An 11,970-nucleotide genomic window follows, 5' to 3' on the forward strand; every position below is an offset into this window, starting at 1 on the left:
CCCAGATGAGTAGTTGGGATAATAAAAACAACAGGAATAGGTGGGCGTGGTGGAGCACACCTTTAATCCCAGCACTCAGGAGGCAGAGGTAGGAGGATCACCATGAGTTTGAGGCCAGTTTAAGACTACATAGTGACTTCCAGGTCAGCTTGGGCCAGAGCGAGACCCTACCTCGGAAAACAAAACAAAACAAATCTGCCTGGTATTGCGGTGTATACTTTTAGCCTTAAACGCTAAGCCATCTCTCCAGCCCTGAATCACATTTTTGCATACATGTGAATATAAATAATATAACTTTTTGTAATGTGATTCCACTTGCATGAAGTTCTGAAACAAGCAAAATATGTAAGGTGGAAAAAAATCAGATAGCAGATGTTTCTGAGTGGGCTGTGGATTGATTGGGAAGGGAACGCGGGACCTTTCTGGGATAAAACTGATAGGTAGCCTTCCCCTCTTCTGCTGATAAAACTCAGGGTCTTGTGCATGCCAGGGTGCCAGTGAGCTGCATCCCACATTCCCATCTTTTCTTTTCTTTATTTTTCGAGGTAAGGTCTCGCTCTAGCCCAGGCTGACCTAGAATTCATTATCTAGTCTCAGGGTAACCTCGAACTCACAGTGATCCTCCTACCTCTGCCTCCTGGGTGCTGGAATGAAAGGTGTGTGCCACTGTGTCCAGCTACCTTTAAATAAAAAAAGTGTTGCTGGGCGTGGTAGCGCATGCCTTTAATCCCAGCACTTGGGAGGCAGAGGTAGGAGAATCGCCTTGAGTTCAAGGTCACCCTGAGACTACATAGTGAATTCCAGGTCAGCTTGAGCTAGAGTGAGACCCTACCTTGAAATAACAACAACAACAAAAAGTGTTTTCTGGGCTAGAGAGATGGCTTGGTGGTTAAGACACTTGCCTATAAAAGCCAAAGGACACAGGCTCAATTTCCCAGTACCCACATAAACCAGATGCACAAGATGGAGCATTCATCTAGAGTTTGCAGTGGCTAGAGGCCCTGGTGTGCCCATTCTCTTTATATTTCTGCCCTTCTCTGTACTTTCTCTCTCAAATATATATATACATACACACACACACACACACACACACACACACACACATATATTTTTTTTTTTTTTCGGTTTTTCAAGGTGGAGTCTCACTCTGGCTCAGGCTGACCTGGATTTAACTATGTAGTCTCAGAGTGGCCTCACATTCACAGTGATCCTCCTACCTCTGCCTCCTGAGTGCTGGTATTAAAGGCATGTGCCACCACACCTGGCCGCATCTAGATTTTTACATGGTTGTTGGGATCAAACTCAGGTCCCCCTGCTTGTACAGTTGGGGATCAAACTCAGATCCTCATATTGCCTAGCAAGTGCTCTTACATGTTCAGCCATCTCCTAGCCTCCTTCTACCCCTCCAGGAAAGGTCTCACTTTAGTCCAGGCTGGAACTCTGTCTCTGTAGTTCAGACTGGTCTGAATTCATTATGATCCTCCTACCCCAGCCTCTCCAGTGATGGTATTAAAGGTGTGTGCCACGTGTCCAGCTTCAATCCTTCTTAGTTTTTGGTACATTTCGAACTGCAGGCATTAGAATACTCCATCATTAAAATTACTAACTAAAGTTCAATGGTTGTTCATGATTCTTTTTGTTTAGGTCATATTTGTATATGTCAGTATGAATAAATCTTAAGTATACTATCCCCTAACCTTGAACAAATGTGGACTACTCTATAAGCCAAAGTCTTTCCAAGCTATGGAAATTTGGTGAGGTTTGAGAGCCTGTCCTGCCTACTCAGGGGGCTGAGGCAGGCAGATCATTTAAGCAGGAAAGTTCAAGGCCAGCCTCCTGAGGACATAGTGACATAGGAAGACACCATCTAAAAAATGTGGGAGGGCTGGAGAGAAGGCTTAGTGGTTAAGGCATTTGCTGGTAAAGCCAAAGGGCCCAGGTTCAGTTCCTCAGTACCCACATAAAACCAGCTGCACAAGATGGAGCATGCATCTGGAGCTCCTTTACAGTGGCTAAAGGACCTCGGGTGCCCATTTTCTCTCTCTCTCATAAATAATTATAGAAAGCACTTAAAAAAATTATAAGCCAGGCATGATGGCACATGCCTTTAATCCTAGCTCTCTAGAGACATAGGTAGGATGATCACCATGAGTTTGAGGCCACCCTGAGACTACATAGTTAATTCCAGGTCAGCCTAAACCAGTGAGACTCTACCTTGAAAAACCAAAACAAAACACACAACACACACACACACACACACACACACACACACACACGAGAGAGAAGGATACAGACAGAGGCAGATATATAAAAAGAACGGGCACGCCAGGGCCTCTAGCCACAGCAAATGAACTTCAGATGCATGTGCCACTTTGTGCATTTGGCTTACGTGGGTACTGGGGCATCAAACCGGGGTCCTTGGGCTTCACAGACATGTGCCTTAACCGATAAGCCATCTCTTCGGCCCTGGGCTTTTTAAAATTTTTTTATTATTTTTTTTTAAATTTTTTATTTATTTATTTGAGAGCGATAGACAGAGAGAGAAAGACAGATAGAGGGAGAGAAAGGGAATGGGCGCGCCAGGGCTTCCAGCCTCTGCAAACGAACTCCAGACGCGTGCACCCCCTTGTGCATCTGGCTAACGTGGGACCTGAGGAACCGAGCCTCGAACCGGGGTCCTTAGGCTTCACAGGCAAGCGCTTAACGGTTAAGCCATCTCTCCAGCCGCGCCCCCCCCTTTTTTTTTCCTTGCTTTTTAAAAGTAAGAAAATAAAGCCACAGCTAATTTCACATAAATATCTAGGGCGGGAAGGGGGCAGGGACAAGGGAGCCGCTTGACCCCTACCTCTTTCTCTTCCACACCGTGTTGTAAACGCAAAGGGGATGGCTCGCAGAACCATCTAGAGAGCCAGACCTGCTCCACTGTCACGGGACCGGGGAGCCCATCACTGTCCAAACGGAGCTGCACGTGCGGATCGGTGACATGGGACCCTCCAGAGACGGCGGCCTCAGCTCCTTCACTTGCTCTGTGGGACGTTTTCATGCTTGTTCTTGTTCTAGGCACAGGCTCAGTGGCTCATCCCAGCGACGGCGCACTTTAGAGCGGTCAGAGCTGCTGAGGGCGAGGCCCAGGCGGCTCAGGCTGGCTCTTCCCCGCCGGGCTGGGTGACCCGGTCCAAGCCTCGGGACGGGTAAAAGTTCCCAAATCCCTTTCTTTCTCTTCACGGTCTTGCAAGCCAGGCGCTGGGCTTGTGCACGATGTCCTGCAATGAGCCGGTCGTCTGAGGTTGAGCAGCGGCTGTGTCTGGCGGACCTTGATGTTGCGCCTGGGGCAGTATCTGCTGGTTTGGAGGTGCTGTGCAGTACAGCTCTTGGAGAAAGCATAAAGACACTCTGTGATGGTGGTGCCATCCGCGAGCTAGCCAGCCCACAGCAGCGAAGCCTCCTCGCGATCGCAATCCCTGCTTTAAAAAAAAAAAAAAAAATTTTTTTTTTGAGGCAAGCCCTGTTAAAAATTATTATTTATTTATTTGAGAGCAACAGACAGAGAGAGAAAGAGGCAGATAGCGAGAGAGAGATGGGTGCACCAGGGCCTCCAGCCACTGCAAAGGAACTCCAGACGCCTGGGCCCCCTTGTGCATCTGGCTAAAGCGGGTCCTGGGGAATCGAGCCTTGAACCAGGGTCCTTAGGCTTCACAGGCAAACACTTAACAGCTAAGCCATCTATCTAGCCTTTTTTTTTTTTTTTTTTTTTTGAAACGGGGTCTCATTGTAGTCCTGGCTGGTGTGAAACTCACTCTGTATCCCAGAGTGACCTAGAATTTATGGTGATCCTTCCACCTCTGCAGGTTCTTGAGTGCTGGGACTAAAGGCAATGTACCACTACACCTGGAGCTTTTTGTTTGTTTGTTTTGTTTTTTCTAGGTAGGGTCTCACTCTACCCCAGGCTGACCTGGAATTCACTATGTAATCTCAGGGTGGCCTGAAACTCACAGTGATCCACCTAACTCTGCCTCCTGAGTGCTGGGATTAAAGGCGTGCACCACCACGCCAGGTTGGTTTATGCATTTATTAGATGTCCTCACACGCTTCTTGGTGTCTCTGAATATCCTTAAAAAGTCATTGCTAGCTAAGGTGCTTGCCTGCAAAGCCAAAGGACCTAGGTTCAATTCCCCAGGACCCACATAAGCCAGATGCACAAGGGGGCACACGCATCTGGAGTTCATTTGCAGCGGCTGGAGGCCCTGACACGCCCATTCTGTCTGTCTGTCTGTCTTTCTCTCTCTGACTTTCTCAAATAAATAAATCAATAAAACTTAAAAAAAAAAAAAAAGGAAAAATGCTAACCGGGCATGGTGGCGCATGTCTTTAATTCCAACAGAGCTAGGAGGATTGCCATGAGTACGAGGCCACCCTGAGAGTCCATAATGAATACCAGGTCAGCCTGGGCTAGAGTGAGACCCTACCTAGAAAAACCAAAAAGAAAAAGAAAAAAGAAAACAAATAAATAAATCTCAGTGGTACATTTGTCCGGGCAAGGTCGTACACACCTTTAATTCCAGCACTTGGGAGGCAGAGGGAGGAGGATCGTCATGAGTTCGAGGCCACCCTGAGACTGCATAGTGAATTCCATATCAGCCTGAGCTAGAGTGAAACCCTACCTTGGATAAATAAATAAATAAAGGTAAGTGCAGGTTCCTGCGAGCATGGTGGCATCCAAGGTGAAGCAGGACATGCCCTGCCAGGGGTTAAGGTCCGTGGATGACCACTGGAGCCCGCCCGCTGGAGACTGCGGGGATGCAGCACGTTCCCGGGGAAACTGGGGGCAGAGGACGCGGAGGGCCTGGAGGAGCAGGCTCAGGAAGGACGCGCCCTCTGCAAGGTGGCCACTCTGTGGTCTCCACGACACGCTGTGGCCGCCGGTCAGCGTCCTCACGAGCTGCATGGGCCGCGCTCCACCGGGAGATGGTCAGCGCCAAGTACAGATGTGGGTCCTATACCTAGGGCAACCATAGGCTCCTGAAACAAATGCTCTGAGACTGGGAAAGAAAGAAAGAAGGAAAGAGAGAGAGAGAGAGAGAGAGATTGAGAAAGAGAAAGAAGGAAAGAAGGAAGGAAAGAAGAAGAAAGAAAGAAAGACCAAAAAAAGAAAGAAAGAAAGAAAGAAGGAAGGAAGGAGTAAAGAAAAAGAAAGAAAATAAATTCAAATTTGTAGAGCTGTGTGTGAGACACAGGTATGTTATAACAGGATCATTTTGGGAGGTAGTTTGAAGCTAACCTAAACTTCATGAGGCCCTGTTTCAAAAACAAAACAAAACAAACAAAGAAAAAAATTAAAAGAGCCTGGCATGATGGCACACATCTTTAATCCCAGCACTTGGGAGGCAGAGGTAGGCAGATTGCTGTGAGTTCAAGGCCATCCTGAGACTACATAGTGAATTACAGGTCAGCTTGAGCTACAGTGAGAGCCTACTTTGACAAAAAGAAATTGAGATATGATGGAGAATGGAATTTCAAATGGGAAAGTGTGGGGGTGGGGAGGGAGGGAATTACCATGGGATATATTTTATAATCATGGAAAATGTTAATAAAAAGAAAAAAAAAGAAAAAGAAAAAAAAAAAAGAAATTGAGGGCTGGAGAGATGGTTTAGCAGTCAAGGCACTTGCCTGGAAAACCAAAGGACCCAGGTTGGCTTTTCTAGGACCCAAGTAAGCCAGATGCACAAGGGGCGCAAGCATGTGGAGTTCGTTTGCAGTGGCTGGAGGCCCTGGCACACCCAATTCTCTCTCTTTCTTTACCTGCCTGTTTTGGTATCTCTCTCACTCTCAAATAAATAAAAATGACATTAAAAAAGAAACTGAAGCCGGGCATGGTGGGGCATACCTTTAATCCCAGCACTTGGGAGGCAGAGATAGGAGGATCACCGTGAGTTGGAGGCCACCCTGAGACTCCTAGTGAATTCCAGGTGAGCCTGGGCTAGAGTGAGACCCTACCTCAAAAAACCAAAAAAAAAAAAAAAAAAAAAAAAAGAAAGAAAGAAAGAAACTGAGCCCGGCATGGTGGCACACACCTTTAATCTCAGCACTTGGGAGAGGCAGAGGTAGGAGGATCATCATAAATTCAAGGGCATCCTGAGAATAGAGTGAGTTCCAGGTCAGCCTGGGCTAGAGTAAGACCCTACCTCGAAAAAAGAAAAAAAAAAAAAAGAAAGAAAGATATTGAATTTCTGTGTGTGTGTGTGTGTGTGTGTGTGTGTGTGTGTGTATGTTCCAAGGCACATGTGTGAACATCAGGGGGCAACTTAAAGGAGTCTGCACTCTACCTTCCTTGAGATAGGGTCTCTTGCTACTGCAAACTGAGATCACAGATACCGATGCCACTGCGCACCTGGCCTTCCATGGGCGCTGGAGCTGAGGTAGGCAGGCAGGTAGGCAGGCTTTGCAAACAAGCACCTTTAACCACTGAGCCTTCTCCCCAGTTACCTTTTTTTGTTTGTTTCTGTATGTGTTTTGTTTTGTTTGTTTTCTTTAATTGGGAACTCTAGTATTTGAACATATTGCAAATTGATTGTATTCCCATCAGATCATGCTCTATGTCTCCTTCCCCCAACCCCATTCCTCTGAGGGTCCCCTTTAGTAGGGGTTGGTGGTCTCCATGGGGTCACGGATATACCAGTCATTTCCTGGGAGGAGAAGATCTCCCGGACATCTTCTCCTTGTGTCTCTTACATTCTTTCCTCACCCTCGTCCACAATGTTCCCCACGCTTTGAAGAGTATGTTAGAAGATTTTTTTTTTATTATCAATATAATGTGTGCTTATATCAGAGAAGAAAAAAATTTAAAGAGGAAGCAGGTGTGGTAACCCACACAAGTAATCCCAGCACTGTGAGTCTGAAGCAAGAGGATCACCCACAATCTATAGGCCAGTCTAAGCCACATAATGAGTTCCAGGCCAGCTTGGATGACAGTGAAACCCAAACTCAAAATTAGATAGATAATACATGGATGAAGAAAGAAAGAAAAAGAGAAGGCTGGGATTGTTGTTGCACACCTTTAATCCCAGCATTTAGGAGGCAGAGGTAGGAGGAGCGCTGTGAGTTTGAGACCAGCCTGGGACTACAGAGTGAATTCTAGATCAGCCTAGTTTAGAGTAAGACTCTACTCCACTCCCCCCCCCATACACACACACACACACAAAAAATAATAATAATAAGAGAGAGACAGAAAGGAAAACAGGAGGTAATGAGGGAGGAAGAGAAAGAGGTAGGGAGGAAAAAAAGAAAGATAGACAGGAAAGAAAGAGGGAAGGAGGCTGGGCGTGGTGGCACATGCTTTTAATCCCAGCACTCAGGAGGCCGAGGTAGGAGGATCACCATGATTTTAAGGCCACCCTGAGACTACATAGTGAATTCCAGGTCAGCCTGAGCCAGAGTGAGACCCTGCCTCAAAAAAAAAAAAAAAAAAAAAAAAAAGAGAGAGAGAGAGGGAGAAGAAAGAGGGAAAGAGGAAGGAGGAAGCAAAGAAGAAGAAGCTTAAGGATCCAGGTTCAATTCCCCAGTACGCAGGTAAGGCCAGATGCACAAGGTAGGAATGCGCATGGAGCTCCTTTGCAGTGGCTGGAGGCCCTGGCTTGCCCATTCACTCAGCCTCTCCGCTTTGCAAATCAAACAAAAGCAAGCAAACAAACAAAAACCCTGAGCCCTGCTTCACTTTCCTGAGCTCGGGGAATGAGCTGGCCACCAGCACAATGAGCACTGGACTCTGTCCGGCTTCCCACCTCATCAGGAGAGACATCTTAAAACGGCCTCCAAATTCCCAGAGGCCCCCGGGGGGCGGCAGCTCTGCGCAGAGGTCACAGAAGCTCTCCAGTGCGTGGTGAGCTCCTCTAATTAGCTCACCTGGGGACCAGGTCACATGGCCCTGCCTGGCTGCCACCAGGACTCCAGCCAATGACAGCGAGGCTCCTCTTTTTGCTGTGGCCCCAGAGTGGAAAAACACTTTTTTTTTTTTCCTTTTTTTGAATAGTTCGCACCAGTGAGAATTTGCCAAAAAGAACTCTCCTGAACACAGTGGGGAAAAAAACCAAGAGCCCATGGACAGATTCACCCAGGGTCCTAAGCGCAGCAGCCACTCAGGGAGGTTGACTCCACAACCTGGGGTGCCCCCTGCCAGGGGGCAGAGCACCATCACCCCATGTTCCTAAGAACACCAAAGCTGGTTTGTTTGCTTTGTACTGTTTCATGGGAAAAGAATTTCCATGCTCAGGTTCTGTGGAAGTGGGAGTATGGTGGAAAGGGCCTGGCTTTGAGCCGGTCCTCCTGACACTAATGCTTCCCTACCTTATACCTTTTTATGATTCACATACCACCCCTTTTTTTGGTTAATTAATTAATATTTATTTATTTGCAGTCCTGGGAATGGAACCTCACACATGTCTGGCAAGCCCTCTACCATTGGACAATATACCCCAGTCCTGCCATATAATTTTTAAAAATTTTTTTTATTAACAACTTCCATTATTATAAAAAATACCCCATGGTAACACCCTCCTCCCCCCACTTACCCCTTTGAAACTCCACTCTCCATCATATCCCCTCCCCATCTCAATGAGTCTCTCTTTTACTTTTGATATCTTGATCTTTTCCTCCTTTTTTTTTTTTTTTATGCAGGTAGAGTCAGGCACTGTGAGGCCATGATATCCAGACCATTTTGTGTCTGGAGGGAGCATGTTGTATGCCATATAATTTTTAATGTACAAGGAAATGAATTTTGGACACCAAGGTAGGAGGATTTCTATGAGTTCAAGGCCACCCTGAGACTACAGAGCAAATTCCAGGTTAGCGAGACATTACCTCCAAAAACCAAAAAAAAGGATTTTGGCATAGTCACAGAGTTGTGCAACCATCACCACAATGAATTTGAGAGCATTTCATCATTCCTGGAAGAAATGCCTGCTCAGCACCAGTGGGGTCCTTCTATACCCTAACCCCCTTCACCCTAGGCCGTCACTGGCCGTGGTAGTTTGTATGACCCCCAGCTCGTTCAGGAGTTTATTACAGCTTGTAATGTTAGATCTCCAGGCTCTTGGTTGGAAGTTGGAGGAGGTGCCAGTGGGCGCATCCTGGGGTCCAGCCCTAAGGTGTTTGGTGGGGATCTGGAATTCCCAGCTAAAGCTGTGCAAAGTGCCTGAGTTCTGGCATTATGGATTGCTGGAGTGGGCTTGCTTGGGTGTTAGTGGTGGTTTTCTCTCGGTGCTCCAGACCTGTGAAAGTGGGCCAGCTTCTGCTGCCATAATGGAACTTCCCCTCTATCTGTAAGCTTCTATAAATCCCTTCCTCCGTAACTGTGTCCCAGCAACATGAGGCTGACTGCGACATTGGCCTAGTCTCTTCTGTGCAGATCTTCCTATTTTGTTACTTGTGCACTTAAAAAAAAACAAACAATTTAGTGGTGCTACAGAGGTGGATCAGCCTTCAAAGGCGCTTGCTTGCAAAGCTTGCTGACAATCCCCCAGCACTCATTTAAATCTAGACACAAAAAGTGGAGTGAGGGCTGGAGAGATGGCTTAGCGGTTAAGCGCTTGCCTGTGAAGCCTAAGGACCCCGGTTCGAGGCTCAGTTCCCCAGGACCCAGTTAGCCAGATGCACAAGGGGGCGCATGCGTCTGGTGTTCGTTTGCAGTATCTGGAGTTCATCTGCAGTGGCTGGAAGTCCTGGCGTGCCCATTCTCTCTCTCTATCCCTCTCCCTCTCTGTCTGTCCCTCTCGAATAAATAAGTAAAAATAAAAATAAATAAAAATAAAAAGTGGAGAGAGCCTCTGGAGTTCGTTTGCAGTGGCAGGAGGCCCTTGCGCATCCCATCCTCTCTGTCGGGCTGTCTCTATGTGTCTCCAATCATAAAATCATGACAAAACAACTGTTCCATGGGGGTTGGAAAGAAGGATCAGCAGTTAAAGGCACTAGCTTGTAAAGCCTGCAGGCCAGGATTCAGTTCCCCAGACCCATGTCAAGCCAGAAACACAAAGGGGTACATGTGTCTGGATTTCACATGCAGTACCAGGAAATCCTGGAGCACCAGCTTTACCTCCCTCCAATAATAAATAAAGTATTTTTTCTTTTTAAAAAAATAATTTTATTTAAACTGGTCCTGGTGGTGCACACCTTTAATCCCAGCACTCAGGAGGCAGAGGTAGGAGGGTCACTGAGAGTTCCAGGCCACCCTGAGACTACAAAGTGAATTCCAGGTCAGCCTGAGCTAGAGTGAGACCCTACCTCAAAAAAAAAAAATTTTATTTGTTTACTTATGATAGAGAGATAAAAAGAGGCAGATATAGAGAATGGGTGCGCCAGGACCTCTAGCCACTGCAAACACATTCCAGACACATGTGCCACTTTGTGCATCTGGCTTTACATAGGTACTAGGGAATCGAACTCAGCTCTTTAGACTTTGCAGGCAAGCACCTTAAGTGCTGAGCCATCTCTCTAGCCTAAATAAAGTGCTTTTATTTTATTTTATTTTATTTATTTATTTATTTCTTCTTCTTCTTCTTTTTTTTTTTTTTTGGTGTTTTTTCAAGGTAGGGTCTCACTCTAGTCCATGCTGACCTGGAATTCACCATGGAGTCTCAGGGTGGCCTCGAACTCACGGTGATCCCCCTATCTCTGCCTCCCGAGTGCTGGGATTAAAGGCATGCGCCACCATGCCCGGCTATTTTATTTTGTTTTAAGAATATGCACACACACGTTTTAAACAGAAAGAAAGAGAGAAAAGATAAGATACCGAATGGGCCCGCCAAAGGCCTCAGCCACTGCAATAAAACCCCAGACACTTGCGCCACCTAGTGGGCATGTGTGACCTAGTGCTTGCCTCACCTTTGTGCGTCTGGCTAATGTGGGATCTGGAGAGTAAACATGGGTCCTTAGGCTTCACAGGCAAGCACCTTAACCGCTAAGCCATCTCTCCAGCCCTAAAGTAATTTAGCTTTATTTTTATTTGTATTTATTTGAAATCAACAGAGAAAGAGAGAAAGGGAGAGAATAGGCGCTCAGCGGCTTCCAGCCACTGCAAACAAACTCCAGACGTGTGCACCCCCTTGTGCATCTGGCTAACGTGGGTCCTGGGGAATCCGGCCTCGAACCAGGGTCCTTAGGCTTCACAGGCAAGCGCTTAACAACTAAGCCATTTCTCCAGGCCTGTAAAGTAATTATTTTTATTTTTATTTTTTGGTTTTTTGAAAGTAATTTTTCTGAGTGAACGTCGGTGGATGGTGAGGCGGCCAAGGCAGTGCATGGACAACTGGAAGATGGACGCCAGAGAACTTGGATCTCAGCTAAAAGACAGTATTCCAGTTACTGAACTGTCAGTAAGCGGGCCTTTTGAAAGTCATGATCTTCTTTGGAAAGGGTTTTCTTGTGTGAAAAATGAACTTTAGCCCAGCCATCCTCTTGAACTATCAGGAAAAAAAAAATTTCCAGCTTAACCAAGATCAAATGAATTTTTCCACACTGAGGAACATCCAAGGTCTGTTTGACCCCCTGAAGTTACAAATGGAGTTTAAGGCAGTGCTGCAGGTTCAGCGTCTTCCATTTCGGTCAAGTTCCAACCTTTCACCGGGTGTTTTGAAAGGCAATGATGAGACCATTGGCTTTGACGATATCCTTAATGATCCGTCACAAAGTGAACTAATGGGCGAGCCACACTTGATGGTGGAACACAAGCTGGGTTTACTGTAATACGCTGTGCTGTTCATGGGTGACAGGATGCATCTGTTTTAGTTGTTTCTGTTGTTATTTGATGTATAAAACATTATTAAAGTACTGACAAGAGAAAGAAAAAAAAGAAGTAATTTTTGTAGAAGATAGGATAACATTTTTAAATATATATTTGGCAGTTGGGGAGGGAGGGAGGAAGAGAATGGGTGCACCAGGAGCTCCAACCACTGCAAATGAACTCCAGATGCATGCGCTACC

At 46.4% G+C, this 11,970-nt stretch overlaps 1 protein-coding gene across 1 annotated transcript; it reads left to right on the forward strand.

Annotated features, from left to right (window-relative positions):
• Positions 1–11,303: 11,303 nt before the first annotated feature.
• On the forward strand, positions 11,304–11,733 carry LOC101607602 (proteasome maturation protein-like). The gene is given in 2 exon segments (XM_045137855.1): positions 11,304–11,456; positions 11,458–11,733. Coding segments are annotated over 2 exon segments (429 nt in total).
• The last annotated feature ends 237 nt before the right edge of the window (positions 11,734–11,970 follow it).

This window comes from Jaculus jaculus, chromosome 18 (assembly GCF_020740685.1).
Source record: "Jaculus jaculus isolate mJacJac1 chromosome 18, mJacJac1.mat.Y.cur, whole genome shotgun sequence".
NCBI classification, from domain to species: Eukaryota; Metazoa; Chordata; class Mammalia; order Rodentia; family Dipodidae; genus Jaculus; species Jaculus jaculus.